The 21,214-nt window shown below is 30.3% G+C and overlaps 1 protein-coding gene across 1 annotated transcript; it reads left to right on the top strand.

Moving 5' to 3' along the window:
- The first annotated feature begins 17,947 nt into the window (after positions 1-17,947).
- On the top strand, positions 17,948-18,944 carry LOC108464559 (histone H3.3). The gene is made up of 3 exons (XM_017764914.2): positions 17,948-18,214; positions 18,309-18,476; positions 18,589-18,944. Exons 1-3 carry the CDS (start codon positions 18,143-18,145, stop codon positions 18,757-18,759), a joined length of 411 nt encoding a protein of 136 aa, XP_017620403.1. The 5' UTR covers positions 17,948-18,142; the 3' UTR covers positions 18,760-18,944.
- The last annotated feature ends 2,270 nt before the right edge of the window (positions 18,945-21,214 follow it).

Genomic DNA, 21,214 nt, shown 5'->3' with positions numbered 1-21,214 from the left:
TATAACCTAAATAAAATCTTAGATTTTAATACATATATGCCGCCTCAACTTTTGTAAATGATTTAATTGCCATTTTAATCTTTTTTATTTTCTATTACTTTAGAATTAAACTTTTACCCTTATTCAATGTAGTCTTTTTTACTAATTACTCTAAATTAAGCTAAATTTACCTAATTAAAACCTAATTAGACACACCACTAGGCTCACAAATATTTTTAATAATTATTTTTGAACTTATTTCACTAAGACGAAGGCCCTAGAACTCACTTTTCCGGTGCCCGTGAATTTTGGGTCATTACATCCAGACCAAAAAAATTCAGTAGTTTAAGGCATATAGTCCATTCAAAATAATAACTACTCAACATTCAACTTTTATCTTTGTCGAAACCATTTTTAAATTTAAAAGAAAAAACGGGGATCGACCTTGGAAAACGAAATACGGAGTCACCACCGATCTTTTGTTTTGGTGTGATCGGATCACCTAAGGATTCGGTTATTTTAAAAAAACATTTTGATTTACTAAAACGACAATTTTGGTCTACGAACTTTTGAGAAAACGGGATCAGGAGTCGGTTACGCATGAGGAAGGATTAGCACCCTCACTACGCCCAAAGTTGGTACTGAATCGATTGAATACTGTCCTTATGTCTAAAATTTAAAGATGTTTTTGAAATGTGGGTCTTCTTTTTTTTGAATAACCCGAGTTGATTGCCAAAAATCTTCTTGTTTCGACGTCCGAAAGTTTATAATTGGAAAATCATGAAAGGATACTCAACTATTTGGTCCAACGAAAAAACGAAACCCAGCACAGTAGGGTACGATTCCTCGAATTTCCAAACATTGGACATTGCCTTGTCTTAGAAAATATGAGTGAAATTCCGAAGGGATCTTCGATTGTTTTGAACAAATGAAAAAGCGCAACCCAGCACGATAGGGCTCGATTCTCAAATCACCAAACATCGAACATCGCCTTCGTTTTGAAAGGTTTTTAATAAACATGAATGAAAACCTAAAGGAATATTCGATTGTTTTGAACTAACGAGAAATCACAGCCCAGCACGATAGGGCATGATTCCAGAATTATCAAACACCGAGTATTACCTTCGTTTTGAAGGATTTTTAGAATACCTGAGTGAAATTTTGAAGGGATATTTGATTATTTTAAGCAATCAAGAAATTGCAACCCAACACGTTAGGGCACAATTCCATGAATTGCCAAATATCGCACATCACCTTCGTTTAAGGGATTTTAAAAGACATGAGTGAAATTTTGAAGTGATATTTGATTATTTTGAGCAAACGCTAAATTGCAACCCAGCACGTTAGGGCACGATTCCACGAATTGCCAAATATCAAATCTCGTCTTCGTTTTAAAGAATTTTTGAATGAATGATTATAAAACTAGCTTAAAGCGTATTAATTCGATTTGAAATAAGACGAAATTAATCATAAAATTTGGGTTTTAAAGAACCACCTTTCAAAAATCAAGTGAAACGATGAATGGGGTAGTGTGTGTGTGCATAAAAACATGACAATAAAAAATGAAGGTAATTCAATTTATTTAATCGACTAACAAGCACTTCAACAACTAAGCATAACTAGCTTGGAAATATAATTCGATTTCGATCATGCATGGAGTATAATTAACATGACAATATAAAACAATGAATACAATATGCAACGACAATATGCATGACATAATATGATATAACTATTACTAGATACACAAAACAAAATGCAAATAAAAAGGTAATAATGTATAAAATTATTTTAAGAATGAAGAATAAATGGATACATGAAATATTGGTTGCCAAATTTGTATATAAAAAAAACTAGGGCTAGATATGTAGTTTTTGAAATAGACATTATAGAATGAAAGTTTGAATCGAATTGCATGTAAAATATTTTAAACACAAGTACATTTAAAAGTTAACAAACTATATGATAATTTAAATAATATATATATAATATGAAAGAATAATAATGAAGATATATGACAAGACATAATACACAAAATAGATTTATAAAACATATGTACATGTAAATTTATAAAAAAAACATGAGATTAATAATAAGATATATACAAAATTTTAAAATAGTTTCATATATTCATAATTATTAAAATATATGTTATGGAATAAATATTTTAATCAAATAACATACAAAATATGTAATGCCCCAATTTTCGGGAATTCTGTGAATGTTGGCATAGGTTTAATTATGTTAGTGGGCCTCTAGAAAGCCCAAACTTAAGATAGAACCCAACAATTTTAGTTAATTTTTGTTCCATAAGAAAAAGGGGGTGAAATTATAAAATAGGACCTATGTGAAAATGTTTGAAAATGCTATAGGCTAAATTGAAGTGGCCAAATAAATAGGAGTGCAAAATAGGAGGATTTGCATGATAAACCTCCCATTTTACATGAAGTGGCCAACCATCATGTTGTTGTAGACAAAATGTACACTTGATATCCATAATTTATGGTACAAATTGATACAAATTGATAATGGGTTAGGTAAATGTTCCATGACAATGGATTAGGTAAATATTCCATGATAATGGGTTAGGTAAATGTTTCATGATAATGGGTTAGGTAAATGTTTCATGATAAGAATTACATGTCTTTTGTATTAAAGAATTAAATGGATGAAATATGAAGTTTTATTAAAAGAAAAAGGGGTAAAAAGAACAAAGTTTTGTCCATCTTTGTTTATCATAGCTGAAAGTTAGAGGAGAGAAAGGAGAGGAGAAAACTCTTGAGTATTTGGTCATTAGGAGGAGGAAAATTGAAGGTAAGTTCTTGGTACCTTGCTTCTATTTTGAGGTTCATGAGTTCTTCTTGATTCTACCTTAACTCTTGAAGTATATTTTGATTTTTAGTTGTGTTGTGAGCATTTAGTCATGAATTAAAATGAAGGAAATGGTTGTTGTTTCATGTTCTTTTGATGAAAAATGGAAGATATGTGAAGTTGAGCCAAACAAATGAGCATGCATGTGCCTTAGATGCTAAAGGGAAAAATCGGCTAACATGTTGTGCTTTGAAATGATGAAATGGAGATTATGCTTAAGTAAAAATCATAGATATGTGATGATTGATTGGTGATATACATGTTTAAATAACATGCATGCAAGATAGGTGTATGAAAGAGTGATTTGGTAATAAATCTGCTTGGGACAGCAGCAGTAACGTGACTTTGGAAAATCACCATAAATTGTGGGAGATGAATTAGAAGCTGAATAAATTATGTAATTAAAGCTTATTGAGTCTAGTTTCTAATGAAATAAACAAGAACATATTTTGAATTCTGTACAATGATAAATTTGATTCATAATGAAGAGTGGTCAGATTAGTCAAACAGTGAAACATGGGAAACTTTGAGAAAAATCTGGTATTGATTGGCCATGCCAAAAATTCTGAAAATTTTATAGATAAAAGATATATGAGTATATTTTCAGGGAAAATTAACGGCACTTGATTTGGAGTTTCGTAGCTCCAGTTATAAATAATTTAGTGACTGTTGCTCAGGAAGACAGCTTGCAGTGAAATTATGATTATGTGGTAAACATTGACAAAAATTTGTTAATGAGTTGCTTATTGATTTCTTATAAGCTCACTATGATCTGTAGGTGTGGTTGGCCGAATATTGTAAGGGGTTAATATGTAGTTTGTATTTGAATAGTTAGATTAACGTGTTAGTAATCCAATTGTAGGCGGTTCGTGTGTGGATCTCGTCAACATATCGTCGCAAACAGGTGTGTAACTAACACCCTCTTTCTTAGTCTGGATCGGTAAAAGTCGAAAAGCCAAAATGCCGAAAATCGGTATTTTGTAGATTTGCGAGTGTGCAAATGCTCGTGAGGTAAATCGATTAATGTTTTTGGTAAGCTGCAAAATTTAGACTGCAAAGTGCATGATTTACGTGCCTCGATGTTTTTGGGCTTAATGGGCCAAAATTGGAATGATGGGCCAATCTGCCCAATTCGGTAAGAACCCTCGACGTGATTACGTTAGTATGTGAAAAGTAGGAATATGCATGAAAAACCCTAAAAGTAGCTAAATTACTATAATACCCCTATGTATGGAAAATTACTGTTATACCCCTAGGTGCAAAATTACCAAATACCCCTAGGGTTAAATTGACCTAAATGCATGTTTGATCGTTGTTATTTATGCATGCCATGTTGTTATTATCGATGCATGGACTGGGATATTGACGAGGAAGTACTGAAAGTGGCTTGTCCACGTCTTGGAGGCTTTGCCTCAATTCTATTGATAATCGAGCGCACAAGGTCAGCAATGTGGAGTGTTAATGAGTGGGTTGAGCTATTCCCCACATGGAGTGTATGGCTGGTACGGGTGGAGTGTAGTGGTTTGTGGGTTGAGTAGTCTCTCCAAATGGGCTTGCATATGTTTATTGATGTTGCATGTATTTTGAAATGGGCCTATGGGCCATCTTGTTATCTGAATAAGGGCTAAGTCCTAGTTTATTGTAATCAAAAAGGGCTCGCCCAGACACCATGTTACTGAATGGGCTTAGGCCCAATCGGCTTGAGCTGACTTGGGCTTTGAATGGGTTTTCCTTACACACTGAGTTTCCCCAAACTCACCCTTTTATTTTCATCCACGCAGAAATCCCCAACCATAGTGGGCTTGGGTCGTGAGGGAATTCGAGTGGCCACCCGCTCGAAAGTTTGATTTTCTTCGTGAACTGGACATCCTTTTAATTACGTTTGAGGTTTTGGGCTTTTAAATGTAATAAGGCCGCTTATTTATTTTGATGGTTTTATATGTTTTATTAAGATAGATAATATTTATTTTAACTGTTGAAATTGGATAGCTTTAGGCGCGTTTTCAAAAACAACAGTTGATTTCAAAATAACACGACAACAAGCAAAGCTTCCGCAATGAAAGTATTTTTCAAAATTAATCACTTTTCCTAAAAATGACTTAATCAAATCAGTTTCCTAGAAATATCCATGACGTTAAGGTGTGGCAATGGCGGTATGCATGTCTAGGATTGGATCCGAAGGGAGCTTGGTACTTAAGCAGTCCGATGGACTCACCACCTCTTTTCCGGTTTCCTACTTGGTGCACAGCTTCCTTTCACTTTAACCCTTAATGAATTAATCTTTTGAACATCAAGTACGATTTTCTGGACTTAGAATGGAAATTTTTTTTTTACGTTTTGATGTGGCATGCCGGATCCGGCCATAACTTCTGGGCCGGGTTTGGGGTGCTACAAAATATTGAAGAATACTAGCTTAAAAATGGCAATTTTCATTAAAAAATTTAAGATATGTACCAAAGATGAAAAAATTACAAAAAAATGTATAATAAAACATAATCTTAGAAACATAATGAATTTACACATATATATATATATATATATATATATATTAATATTTAAAAGAGAATGTATAAGAAAATTAAAAGAGTTTAACGCAAAAAGAAATTTGAAGTGGTTATTTCATAAAACAAAACAAAATCATGCATGTACAAATGTATATGTATACAGCGAATATAATATATAAAAAAAAACAAGATATTAACATGATAAAAATCTTCAAAGCAACTGCACGAATAAGCGAATAAGAATAAAAGGTTACAAGCTAAAAGGATTTAATTAGAATCAATCCAAAACCAAAGGGATAATCTAAAAATAAAGTAATAATAATAAAAAAGATCAATATTCAATGTGCTAAAACGTATAGGGACTAAAACTGGCAATATACCAAATCCCGAAACGTTACGTTTAGGCGCAGATTAGATTGCAAACAAATGTAAATTACAAGGAAAAAAATAAAAAAAAACAAAAAAAAGAGCAGATGGGCCGATTTAAATGTGGTGCAAAAGGGGAGGGATTTAATGTGCAATTAACCCTCTGAGGCCAAACTCGCGGATCCCATCTGAACACGGGCCGGGTCATCGGGTCAGGGCTACTTAAACAGCGCCGTTTTGAAGCCATTGAACTTGGCTTAAAACGGCATCGCTTTATACACTTTCAAATGCCAGAATAAAGCCCTAATGAAACACATTTCATTTCCCTTTTTTTAAAAAAACAAAGTAAAAAGAAAACCTATAGAAATCATCGCTGTTCGGCCGACTCAAGAACCTGCGCAGTCCCACCACCACTGCGATCGGTGGAGAACGACGCGCGCAACCCTCGTCTAGAGCCTTGGCTTAACGATTGCCGGTCTCAGCTCCAAAAATCCTATCCCACGCTTCGATTTCGACAAAGTGAATATGGATTTCGATAGCCCATTCATAAAGGTGAACTATCCTTTTCATTTTATTTTCTTATGCTCAAGGATTCATGCAAAAACTGGGAAATGGAGAGGAAAAAAATTTGAAAAAGGAAACAAATCTGGGTCTCACCTTTCGATTTTTTTTTGTGTTTTGTATTTCAAAATGTATATTGTGCTTGTAACCCATTACAAGTGATTCTCTTTAGGCTTTATAGCCGAGAGAAGAAGAGAAAAAAAATGAAAATAAAATATACAATTTTTTTTCTGTTGTTTTCTTGCACTTATTTGCTGTTGTGGTTTGTCCCTTTCTTCACAGGTACAGGTGCGCGCTGGCATGTGTACGGGAGCCGAGCTAGCTTACGGAGGCTTGGCGTGGTCGCTGGAAGTGTTGTACGGCGTCTGGAGGCTGCAGGGGTTGCGGCGCAAATGAGGGAAGGGTGACCTAGGGTTGCTGGAGCCTTTTGGGCCATTTGGGCCTCGTAACTTTGGATAAATGGGCTAGGGTATTAGTGTTGGGTTTTAATTGACTAGTCGGTTGTTTGGGTCTATTTTTGGGTCAAGTCTAGGTTTAGTCATTGGGCTTGTAACTTGGGTCTTGGGTTTTAATATTAGTTTGGACTATTGGTTTCTGTAATTGGACTGTAATGAACTGCGGTTTTTTTTTATTCTTGTTTGTTTGTTTATTTTGTATTTATTTATTTGGGTTTCTAGTGGGCCCGGGAAAATTTGGCCCATTACAATCTTGTCAAGTTATCACCAAAACGACCACAATAACGGTTCAATCAGGGACTCAAGATAACAAGTTCCAAGTTCATAAAGCTTAAGAGCAAATAAGCTATGAAAACATCTAAAACATCATGGCAATATTTACGATTTACGATCATAAACACTTTATTAAAAGTTCATTGGTTTACGATCGTAACTCTATTTAAACAATTTGATGATTTACGATTACAACTGGCATTTTTAAAACACACTGATTTATGATCACAACTTCAGTTCATTGATTTACAATCATGAACAATTCATTAAGAGTTCACCGATTTACGATTACAACTCCATTTTCATAGTTTGCTGATTTACAATCACAGGTTTCTGTTTACAAAATTTTAAGAGTCTCATGATCTTTAAAACTATTTCTCCAATAGCCTTTTAACTTCTATACCACACTGTCAGACAACAAAACTTACTCAGTAAAGTTTTGAGTTAAAACTTACATAATAAGCTCCAATTACATGCTGCATACGTGTAAGTCTATCTTAGAAGAGTCACTTCATAACTCTTTTTTGACAAGGTGGAGGACAAATTGTTATAGAAGCTATCATAACCCGAACTAAAATTTGACCTACTCAGAATCCGACCCGAAAAAGTCCCTTTATATGCACTTCTAATGACCCTCTTTAAGGGAGTTGATTCTCTTCAAATTCTTGAGTTTTTTTTTCTATCTCATCTAAACACCTATATCAGGAGGAAGATGGACTGGTCAATAGAGTTACCAACTAAATCATGTATCAATAATATTAATTGGATACTTATTACAAGAAGAAGAAAGAAAACATAAATTATTTGAAAAACTTGAACTATTTTCCATATATTTATTAGCTCCAATAATAATAAAATCAATTTTTTTCCCTTTGAATGGTAGTTTGATAGAAGGCAATTAACTCCAACATTAAATAAAATCATTGAATATAAATATTTGTTCCAAAAATATTTTTACGATAAATCTTTTCCACAAAATTACACCTAATTTGTAGGGGTTTTATTTTAATAAATTGTGTTTGATACTTTCCGAATATTTCCTTAAAACAGTACTCAATTATAAATACCAGCACCAACTTATTAAAGTTATTAAGTCCTAAACTATGCTTCTCAATTTTTGGGAGAAATTAAAATTTTCAGCTTATCAAAAAAGTATTTTTGGGCCAATTTTTAGTTTAGGAAGAGCATTTTTTTCTCTTAAAAAGTAATTTATTTAGGAATACTTTTATTGAAAAATACTTTTTGTCCTAAAAATACTTTTTAAAAACAATGCTAAACATACTAAAGACACAAGTTTGGCATTTGTTGGGTATAACTATGCGAAGTATATTGACATTCATCATCATTTTATGGAGTGAGAAACAACTCGCTGATGTTTTTTCGAAAAGTCTGGATGCCACTCGGTTTGAGAGTTTTATTTATTTTCTTTTGTCCTTCCTAGTTTGCTGCTCATTATCTGTTTGGGATGGTAATCTGGTTTCATTCAAACTTTATTTATGTGATAAGATATTCTTTAAAGGAGTTTTAATGTTATCCAACCACAACCTTTTTAAAGCTTGGTTCTTTATCTCATGGCAAGTTTGAAGAGAACAATACAAAAGAAACTAAGGAGCATACCCGAATCCGCTGTTGAAGTAGCCGATGAGCCACGACAAGAAATGGGAGAATAGTCAAAATAGCATTGTCTGATGTAATTGAAAAAATTAATAAGATTCTTGCCCAACTATAGCAGATGTTTGGTGCTTCCAATGATTCTGGCCTTTCTATCGAGGAAAGCAAAGAAACAGAGGAGATTTTGACAGACTAATCAAGAAACGAACTCAACAAATGATATGACTTTTGTTCCAAACCAAGTTCCAACAAAATAGGTCGTCCCATCAAGAAGCAAGTTTTCCAGTGAGACTTTGGCTTAGATGCAATAACAACTTAAAAGTCAAGGGGAAACAAAAAGCCTAAAAATTTGATGTTGGTCCTATCACTTGCTCAAAACGCAAAAAGGAGGTTCAATTAAAATATGATTAAGATTTTGTTAAGGTAACACCTTGAATTTTTCAACATTTTGGTTAAAAAACATTAGGAAAAAGTTTCAAGGCAGATATGTGTTGGTGAACGCAACATTCTAACAAATAACTACTTACAATGAATATTACTTTTATCTACCATCAGCTTTGGTACCAATTATAACGAGATACGGGATACAGTAGATAATATTACAAATTTACAACATAAAACTAGTAGAAAGGAAAAGATTTTTATAAAGAAAGAAAGGATAGTGAATAAAAGTTGGAGGGATGGTGGATAAGAAGTTGACGGAGAGAGGTTTTCTAAACTTTCTTAGATGCCCTTTAGGCTTCCTTCATCTCCCTTTTATAGAAGAATTCTTGAACTCTATTTAATTTTCTTTGAATCCCACACAATTTTTTTGATAAGGATAATGTCTCATCATTGATTTGACATGGTTGCTTCCACGTTGCTTCCTTTTTTTTCTCTATCTGGATGTCGTTTTCCTAAGTTGCTTTCTTGGATGCCATTTTCCCATGTAGCTTCCTTTTTTGTTTACACTTGGATGCCGTTTTCCCAAGTTGCTTCCTTGATATTTTAATTGGTTTTTTCCAATTGGCTTTTATCTTTCATGAATATTATCTAGATTCATTTCCTCCATTTCATCTAGATGTAATGAATCTATTGACAGTCTTGGTGAGTTTCAATTTTCCCACGTATTCTTGATTTCTTCTATTATGTGTAATGAGAAATCATCAATCTTCATGTTAGCTATTTTTTTAATAGTTGTACGGATTCTTCGTCTCTATCATCCTGAGAGTTTCCAGTATCATATGCCAATATTCTTCTTCCATTAGTCCATAGATTATAAGTTTTTTTGTTGAAGTAAATATTGAGCTTTGGTCATTAAATCTATTCCTGTTTGGATCTGATAATAACTGGGGTTATTATAACACTTGTCACTGGGGTTATTATAACACTTGTCAATATTTTTTGTCAAGTGTCTTTTTTCTTCTTTAGCAACTGAAAGGTTGGGACCTCCAATAATTTTTTTAATGATCCAAATTTGATATGGTTGATAAAATTTTTCTTTTTCAGCTATACCAATAAGACTACTGATTTCAATATGAAAATAATAATAAAAATCATCTTCATATATCATAAGTAATAATATAGATTTAATAAATATAGAAAAAAATTTAATAAATAGAAAGAAAAATTTTGAACTGTTATTTCTTTAACAAAACTCCATTCAATACTACTTATATCAAATGGTTCATGATCAAGTCTAAATTTTATAGTAGGGAATTTTTCATTTAAATCGTTTGTAAAAACATAAGCTTGTAAAAATATTCGAAAAAACTTTTAAAATTGAACTTGTTGTTTGTAGATAGCTCCATTTATTTTTGTAAATATTTCCACTAGTAAAATTTTTCTAGTATTATATAAACATAACCTAAACATTTATTTATAATAGGGCTATTTGTTCCTTTATTAATAAAATAATGAAATATATCAAGAAGATTGTTTATCTCCTTAATATTTAAATAACTGATTTCTCGTTCTTCCCAATCTCGATATAAAATGGATTTTAATAATAAATCATGAGTTCTTGTTCTTTAGTTGTTTTTTCAACTAGAAATTGTGAAAGCTTAGTAAGAGCTCTCCTGAAATTAGCTCTTTTTTCAGTAATATGGGTTTTTCCATATATCATTAATAAAATTATATAATTCTGATGGTAAGCCTAGATTATAAAAATATTTTATTTCTTGAATTTGTTGTGGTTTCAACAAATTTTCTGATGCACAAAATTTTTCTGCTCCTTTTATAATTTCAGCATAACTGGCTTGATATGCTGAATTTAGATCTTAAGACCAAGGGAATTGACTTAACGGTTGTGGTGTAAATGATAAAGAGTTCCAACTGGTTGTCTTACCATTGGATATAGAATATAATATACTTGGTTAGGATAAAAAGATACTTGAGAAGGTATTGTCATAAATCCTTGATTAGGATTTGTCAATTTGAATGTTTTTCCTTTGTGGGGCATTTTATGAACAGTTGTCCATTCACCGACTTTTTCTAGAGGTTTTTTTTTTATCTCTATCCATATGGCTTACTAAGATAATCAGTAATAATATTATTAGTTCCTTTTACATATAAAACTTCAAAATTAAAAATACATAATTTATTATACCATCTAATTCTTCTAGGTAACTTTTCCAAACTTTTATTAGTAAGGAAATGTTTAACGCTGATTATCAATTTTATAATAATTTTTTCAAGTGTTAAATATATAAGAAAGCTTTTTGTTCTTCTCTTTATTGCTAATAATTCTTTTTCATATATGACATAATTAATTTCATTTGGTTTAAATTTTCCGAACTATATCCACATATTAATTCTTCTTTATTTATTATTCTAGCTTTTAAAATACAACCCCAATAATTTTGTGAGGCGTCTGTTTCTAAAGTTAATTTACCACATTGTTTAGGTAAATAAACTTTTGGAATTTGATTAATTTCTGATTTTAAATTTTTATGATTTCCAAGTCTGTTTTAGACCGGATAAAGGGTTTATCCTTTTTAATTTTTATATAATCTACCTATTTTTTCAAATAAGTTAGGAAATAAATTTCTTCCATAATTAAAATTCCTAAAATTGTTGAAGCTGCTTTTATCTTCAATTTTTTCAGAAATTCTTTTATTTTACTATAATATGATCTTGTAGTTTAAGAGTATCTACAAATAATTTTAATCTTAAGAATTCTATTTCTATTTTTCTAGCTCTATTTTCTTAGGACTTAGTATAATTCCATGTTTTATGAATTCTTGAGAAATATTTAAATGTTTTCTATGTAATTCTAATGTGTTTGAAAATATTAAAATATCGTCTATATAAACTACACAAAATTTTTATATTTATTAAATATAGAATTCATCCATCTTTGAAAGATTTGTGGTGCATTACATAATTTAAATGGCATTAATTTCCATTGATAATGTCCATTAGGTGTACTAAAAGCTGTCAAAGGCTTGGACTCTTCTGTCAGCATGATTTGTCAGAATCTGATTTACATCAAATTTACTAAAATATTTTACTTGTTTAGCTTGATTAATTAAAACATCCTTTCTTGAAATAAAATAACCATCAAAAATAATATTTTGATTTAATCTTTTATAATTAATAACCATTCTAGTTTTTTCTCTTTTATTTCGCATGATTCCTAACCATAAAGGTTGGACTAGAATGTGGACTATTAGTTGTTTCTATTAATCCTTTTTCTAATAATTCTTTAATTTGTATATCAAATTCATTTTTATCTTGTTTAATATAGATCATTGGTTTAACTCTAATAATTTTATTAGGATTTTCTAATTTAATTTCACAATATCTAGGGCTATTTTGCCATAATTTTAATGGTTCTTCACTAAAATTATTTTCTAATATTTTAAACAACCAATGACTTATTTCAAGTTGTTTAATAGTTATTCTTTTCTTGGTGGTGCAAAGTTTTTATCACAAATAAATTTATAATTTTCTAACAATAGTATTTCTCGAAGTTTTTCTCTGAGATAACATAATTAAATTTTTATCAATAGAAAATGGTAAATGTTGATATATAAAATTATTACCTAATAATATATCTCCATGCATTGTTGGAAAGCATAATATTTTAGGTATCGCAAATCTTACATTATTTATGGTATATTTCTAGCTTTATATTGAACTATGGTTTCATTACCATCTATTCCTATGGCTTTTATTGGATGTTTCATAGGTTCCCATTTTTATAAAGGAATGACATTCTTTTTGCAACTACTAGTTGTAGCTTCAGTATCTAATAAAGCATGTAAAAAATACGTTTTATATTCTCTAAATTGAAATGTAGGCTCCGTTTGTTTGCCAGTAAAATATTTTCCGGAAAATAATTTCTGGAAAATGATTTACATTTCTGGAAATGATTTACTTTTCTGATGTTTGGATGAATCTGTGTAAAATATTTTCTGTTGTTTGGCAGATTTCCTAAAATATTTCATAAAAGTTGTTTTAAATGAAACAAATATATATTTAAGAATTTATTATTAAATCTTCTTAACCTTTAACTGCTCAAGTTATTTTTTCACATGGAATATTATTTTTTCACATGTTTTAATTATTGATTAATTATAAATTAATCATAATTGGTAACTTTAGCTATTCATACGACTTGTTTGAGGCAAAAATGGAAAGTGTTTCACTTATTATTTTGAAAAGTCTTATTTTTACAAAAGTTTTTACTTATCTTTATAATTGCATGTTTAAATTTGTACTAATTATTCTTTATTTTATATCTAAAATTGTAAAACATGTGTTAAATAACATAAAATTATTACAATAGTAACTAAAAATAGCATAAAATTATTACCTTTTATTGAAACAATAATAGCTACTGTAACAGAACAAATTAGTCCACTAACAAAGCTTATACAGTCTTATAAACACATTCACACTGATTTCACAATACAACCATCCTCATCATCATTCCATCAACCTCTCCATAACCAAATTGAGAACAACAGGTGCATCAACTGTGACCGCCACCTTCACCGATGGTTGATTGGACCACTCCGCAATTTCAACAAACTTGCTCATATGCATCCCACTCAATAACGAACAATCATACATCATTACAGAATTTGAAGGGTACAACTGTATGTCTACACATTATATCTACTTTATCTCCAATCCAAGACAAGCACAACATCACTGTATAGAAAAAGCTTTCATATACAATTTGATTTCCTTTACTTTGTATCACTTCATCCAGCAGCTTATTCCATTTTCAAACATTATAAGTCATGGCTTAATAAGAGAATCCTGAAACTGACATGTCATGATACTATAAAGCTTATTACTCTTTGTTTGCAGTTAAGTGTGGCTCAAATAGGGCCTTTGTTAAGTTACTCAAAGGAGTCAGTTTTCTTTATTTACAAATTATGCTTAACAGTTTTTTTTTTACTACTAGCTACTGCAAATAAATATTCTAATAAAGCTCATTTAGTCTCATTCAGTTCCAATACACACAAAAAAAATCTAACCTTTTCTGCTTGTTGTATAATAGTGTTAGTCCCCATGTGATGCCATTTGTTTGAACTCTGACAGCACCTCTACGTAGGTGATAAGTGAAGGATTAATGGCTACAAGTATGGCTGTTGGATCATTAAGGTACATACCTGCAGAATGGTAGTGAATAAATTAGAAAGTTAACGGTTCAACAGAAATCCCTTAACCACTTGCAGCAGACGAACCTTTTGTGTTGTATGCATCATGATGATAATTGAAGTACACCTCTAGTATCTTCAACAAGTACTGAGTAAATTTTCCATTTGAACTAGCTAATGTTTCTCGATCAGAATTTAAAATATGACAAGTTTGATTAAAAAAAAAACAAGTGGAAACTCAAAAGAAAGGATAAAAAAATAATGAGGAAAGAAATTCCAGAAATTAAAATTATAAGGTGTTCATATAGATCTATATATAATAGAATAATCCTCGCTAACAACATATTGACAAAGATAGAGAAATAGCCAAAATGAGTACCTGTCAAAACAACTTGATGAGTTACATTTGTCCCTACAGCCAAAACATTTGCTTCACATCTGAACACAATATCTGCAGCACCTAGATCACTAAAGATCTGTCATTCGATTCAGCATTTGGAACAAGAAGTAAGACAGAGTGTATGCAAACATGATACTAGCATGCAAAAACATTAAAGCGTTAAAAATTCAAATAAAATGTTTATTTTCTGAGTTTTTCCTTTTATGAACACCATCTTCAACTATTGAAATCATATGAACACCTAACATCTTAAGAAGTAAAAGTTATATCAGGTAGAAAGAATTTTTTTTTGAAAGAGGGTAGAAAGAACTTGAAAATATCAAGATAAAAGAACGGTGGTAGTGATTTTTTATGGTTTAACAATTAAAAAGCATGAAGGTAATTATATTATAAAGTGCATATATATAAAGCTAGTTATCATTCAAATTATATCAAGGAAAGATAAATGAATACAAGCTCAAAACCCTCCAAAATAGTTCTCATACTGAGCTTGAGATGATGTTAAAACTAAAATCTATCTGAGTAATATATATATGTCGAGAATATCACAAGTCCTTCATTTAAATGTTGAAAAACATGTTGCTGTTTCATTTCAATCAAGTGTTCAAAAACATGCAGCTCATGTTAAGTGTCAAAACTGTTATACATTACTCAGAATCACAAAAAACTAGATATGGCAGACTAATTAACCCTACAAAGAATGACCACCCACTGCCCAGCATTAGCCTGAACTTATCGCAGAGTTACAAAAGAATATGATCAACACAAATAGAAAGCAACAAAAGTTGAACAAAACAACAAGCATAATAACAAAATTCAGATAAAAGCCAAAATTCAACACAAAGAACAAAAAGGTATTCAACAGTATAAAAATTAAAATCAAAATTCTAGGGAATTGCCAAAATTATCGGTTAAAAAGTGGACAAGTAAAGAACAAGAAGAAAAAAAGAGAGCTTTAAACTGAACATAAAGAAGATGCCATACCTTAAGCCAAGACCCTTCGAAGAGGAAGATTTAAGCGAAACGAAACAGCAGCCCTGAGAAGAGAAGATATGCGACAGACACTAAGAAAAAAAGAAAATAAAAGATGAAGAACAAAAGAAGTAGAAGGAGGAAAGTTACCTGGATGAAGAAGAATGAAGATGAAGAATGACTAGGAAAGATTGGTGAAAGTTGGAAAATGTCACAGAGCCAAATGAAACAGCAGTCCTGAGAAGAGAAGATATGCGAAAGCTAAGGAAAAAAGGAAATTAAAAGATGAAGAACAGAAGAAGTAGAATGAGGAAAGTACCTGGATGAAGAAGAAGGAAGATTAAGAACGACACAATGGGGAAAGATTGGTGAGAGTTGGAAAATGTCTTACAGAAAAAAATCTATAAGACATTTTCCCTAAAAGCATAGACATTTTACCCGTGTTTTTGAAAACATTTTCCTTATGTAAAATGTTTTCAGTAAAATAAACACCGTAAAACTAGGAAAACATTTTCTGGAAAATGTTTTCTTGGCAAACAAACGCACACGTAATTTCAAAATATGTGTAATATTTCCTAGATTGGAAATTTGAAAATGTAATTACATCACTTGTTCCAAGTTTCATTTGTTGGATTATTATCGAAGTTTGTATTTCTTCCATTCTAGTGTTTCTAGAAATACAAAATTTCTACTTAGTTTTGTAGGAAAAATAGGAATATGAATTGTTTTCATTCCTATCGCTGTTGAAGATATAAAACTTCTATTTGGATTTTCCTCATCTTCCTCTATTTGAGCATTTGAGGGTAAAACCAAATTATTATTTGTATTTGTTGTAGCTGTATTTTTAAAATATAATTTATCACTAGATGACATATATTCTATTGTACTTACAGGTTTATAAGTATTGACACTACTTATCCTTTCTATCATCCAATCTTTTGGTGTTGATAAATCTCTTAAATGTAATAATTTTGGTTGTATTTCAGTAGTGATTTTATTGGGTTCAAAGAGTGCAATAATTTTGTTGTTAATTTCTTTGATTTCTACTTCTGCTATATTAATATATTCATAAATAGAAGTTCAATTGATTGCTAGATCTTATGCTAAATCATTAATTTCAGAATTTTTTATTTGAATTCTAAGACATGAACTATCAAAGGATCTGTAATAGATATAAAGTAATTTGGTTTAACTTTAAATCCTATTACTTCTGCATGTAAATTTGATTGAATTCCTCGAATAGGTGCTCTTATTGGATTTTCAAATTTCTTATCTAATAAAACTGCTATTATTGGTATATCATGACCTTTTCTAAATAAAGCTCTTATAGTTATCATTATTATTCCTAAATGTATATATCTAACTTGGGGATATTTCTTTTTAATCCTCTTAATTTTATCTTTATTAAATAGTGGGCTTTCTGTTAATCCACTTTTAGTATCTTTAGCTCTTGTATTACCACTTATTTTTTGTATATGATTTTGACTCCATATCTTATATTTAGATATTTTATAAATTTCTTCTTTAGAAATTTAATTTTTATTAATTTTTCTATCATTTCATCGAAAAGTCTTTTTCTTCTCCAATTATATTTCCTAATTTTATATCTTGTTGTTCATTCTTAGGAATTTCTTCTAATTGATTATTAGAACTGCTTCCTATATTAAACATAAATATATATTATTCTTCATCTGTATCATCTATTTCGATATTAATTGTATAATATTTCCTTAGATTTTATTTCCTCTTCGAACATATTTCTAAATTTTGTTCTTCTAAGTGTTTTAATCATTTTTCTTGTACATTTTCCTTTATTAGGACAATTTGGTGCTATATGTCATTCTTCATCACATATAAAACATTTACATATTTGTCTTTTAGATTTTTAGAAATTTTTCTTCTAATAATTTTTTATTATAGCCAAAATTACATATTTGTTTTATAAGTTATATAATAAAGTGACAAAATTACATATTTGTTTTATAAGTTATATTTTATTTTATAAAATTGACAAATTTTAACAGAGTAGTATTGATAATTGGATTATATTTATTAAACTGAGGGCTTCTATAGTACAGAGATTAAACCTTAAATTCATTAAAAATACAAGGACTAACCACATATTTTAGCCATAAGAATAAGAATTTGAAAATGGTAATTTTCTTCCTTGTACAAAAGAAACAAAACTTTGCCACGCTGGCAATCCTCACAGCTTAGACGCCCAATCAGATTCAGTCACACGGATCAAAGCCTACACACAATATTTTCTCTCTCTACAATGCCGTTGAATGATGTTTTCGAATTTCCATATTTGCCCCTCAATTAAACGGACCTTAACCCTTCCCTTCCGTTTCCCTTATATTTAAAGTCGCTATCCCCATTCGCTTGTCTCTCAAAATCAAAACCCTAATCTCTTCTTATCAAGGAAATAGCGGTTGCTGATCATCTCTGGATTCTGTATTTCTTGATCTCTCGTGGATCTGATCGTTTATTTGCTGGATTATTGTATATCTTTCAGGATCTTGGATTTCAATTTCCTTGTATTGAAGAAAAAAGATGGCTCGTACGAAGCAAACTGCTCGCAAATCAACCGGAGGGAAGGCTCCCAGGAAGCAGCTCGCCACCAAGGTATGATTTTTTAGGGCTTTAATTTCCCAGTTTCTTTTATTTTTAAAATACGTTTCAGTTGATCTTTTTATGAATTTCAATCAATCAATTACAGGCTGCAAGGAAATCTGCGCCTACGACCGGCGGAGTCAAGAAGCCTCACCGCTACCGTCCTGGAACCGTCGCCCTTCGTGAAATCCGTAAATATCAAAAGAGCACTGAACTTTTGATCCGCAAGTTACCCTTCCAGCGTCTTGTTCGTGAAATTGCCCAAGACTTCAAGGTATGTATATAAATGCCAAAAAAAAATCGAGAAATCGAACCCCTGGTAGTCCCCATTGGTTTTATTTGTTCGTATAGCGTAATAACTAAGGGTTTTTTTTCTTGTTTGGCAGACGGATTTGAGGTTTCAAAGTCATGCGGTTCTGGCATTGCAGGAGGCTGCAGAGGCATACCTTGTGGGTTTGTTCGAGGATACCAACTTGTGCGCTATCCATGCCAAGAGGGTCACCATTATGCCCAAGGATATTCAACTCGCTAGGAGAATTCGTGGGGAGCGTGCTTAAGTTTCTTTTTTAATTTGTATTGATTCAGGGGTTGTTTTTGTGGGTAATTTCGGATTCTATGTAATCTAACTGGATTACATCTTTAAAGGATTTTCATTATTCATGCAGCTTGAATAGCTGGTTCATTCACATCATATTTTGTCGGTTTTACGATGAATGATATTTTATACTGTGTTGGATTAGAACATGCTTTTCGAAGGTTTGTGGTGGATAACATTAGCAATAAGAAAGTATCTCCGTCAAATATCAATCAAGGCCCAATTAAGCTGGGCGGGTTTTGTTCCAAAATGATGCAGTTGGTGGCCTTTCTCCCTTTTATCATTGTAAGTGTCCATGCTTGTAACATCAATATTTCGGAAGCAGGATAGGTAGGGTATCTCTTAATCTTTTATAGTTTAAAGTTATATTATTTAAGAATATTTTAATTTTTTATTTTATTTTTAAAGATATAACAAATCATGAAATAAGTAATAATACAAAATAAAATATGTACATGTAAAAATATTAAACTGTAAATAAAATTAAATTTAAACACATAAATACATTATATTAAAAACATTTAATAAATTATAATTTTTATTAAGATATTAATCATTAATCTAAATTAATATCAAATTAACTTATAGCACTTACTCAATAAAATAATTAATACAATCACATTGCAAAATTTTATTAGATCTTTAGAAAATAAAATAAAAAAATTAAAATATTCTTAAATAATATAATTTTAAACTATAAAAGATTAAGATATCCTACCCTATCTTGCTTTCGAAATATTGGTGTTACAAGCATGGACACTTACAATGATAAAAGTTAATTTGATGTTAATTTGATATTAATTTAGATTAATGATAATATCATAATAAATAATTATAATTTATTAAATATTTTTAATATGATATATTTATGTGTCTAAATTTAATTTTATTTACAGTTTAATATTTTTACATTATAATATTGTATATATTTTATTTTGTATTATTACTTATTTCATGATTTGTTATATGTTATATTTGAACAAATTTTTATTTTAAATGTGTCATTTTCACATATTATATTTAAACAAATTTTTATTTTAAATGTGTATTAATATTTATTAAAAGTTCATATAAAATAAATGACATTTTTATTTAAAAGATGAATCTAAAAGATTTGATATATTTCATGTAAATTGTATTTTTAATTTAAATCCTTTTATATTTGTTTTTTATTAATGTATAAAAATACAAAAATAAAAATATTTTCATAATAATATAATTTGTTTTGTAAATTTTTTTAATATATTTTTACTCTATTGAAATATGAATGATACCAACTATGACTGCTATTCAGACACAGATTTCAGTAATCTATTCTGCTTTAAAACTCTTCGGCAAGTCCTCTTTTATTATTTGTTATGTGTTAGTGATGGAATCAGATTCGAAAATTTCCATTTCTTGACTTGCAGTGAGGGAATGGAGAATTTTTAATGAGATTGATTAGCTGATCGGGTACATTAAGCAACTGCAATTCTTTAGAAGTTAAATTCTATATTTGGAGAGAAATTATATTTTATTTTTTATTAAATTTTTTTTATACATTAAATTAAAGATTAAATGAATTTTTTTGTTAAAAATTTTATTCATTTTAAATATATGTGACGTGTTATATATATCACAGTATAATGCATATAAATAAATTTTTAACAGTAAAAAAGTATAAACTTTAACAAAATGATCAATCTATTTTTGATTTAGTATATATCAAATTAATTTATTAGTATATATCAAATTAATTTATCTATTTTTTAAATAAATAAAACAAAATATAATTTAATTTCATAATATTTTTACCCAATTCCCTCGCATAAATGGTGATTGAGTGATCAACAATGCTTGAGGCGGTTTTGTAACACTGGATGTATATTTGTTTGCTTTTTGATGTTTCTACTTGATTCAGATACGGTGTGGTATGCACCCCTTGTTTCAAGCTTTTCTTTATTAATGAATAATTTTATTCTCTTAGAGAAAAAGAAAGCGGGTAAGGGTAGTCCCCATTCGTGCATCAAACCATGTGCCTCTTCCTCTCCACTACTTATTGGCTATCCATCCATTGTTTCACTATTTAATTACGTCTAATAATTTTTATCACCATCCCATGTCGTTTTGTAGTTTTCCATTATTATTTGCAAACCACAAAAGGTAATTTCAGTAAGCAATTTAACTAGCGTTCGTCAATACAATAGTACGAAGCTCGTTTAGATAATCCACATCAAAACAAGCCTCATCTACATTTGATAAACCCATGCCGTTAAGTGATTGCCATCGCGCACCACTCTCGATTGCTTTGGTAACATTGGTTGATTGAGCAGATTATGGGAAGAAAAGCTCCTAGCATGGTTAAGTGCTATATGTGGTGGTGTGAGTCTTCCATGCAACATCTCATTGATTTTGAATAACGGGTTCAAGTATCGTGG

Source organism: Gossypium arboreum, chromosome 3 (assembly GCF_025698485.1).
Source record: "Gossypium arboreum isolate Shixiya-1 chromosome 3, ASM2569848v2, whole genome shotgun sequence".
In the NCBI taxonomy this organism is placed as follows: domain Eukaryota; kingdom Viridiplantae; phylum Streptophyta; class Magnoliopsida; order Malvales; family Malvaceae; genus Gossypium; species Gossypium arboreum.
The sequence above is the reverse complement of the archived record's forward strand: the minus strand, read 5'-3'. Positions and strand labels throughout refer to the sequence as shown.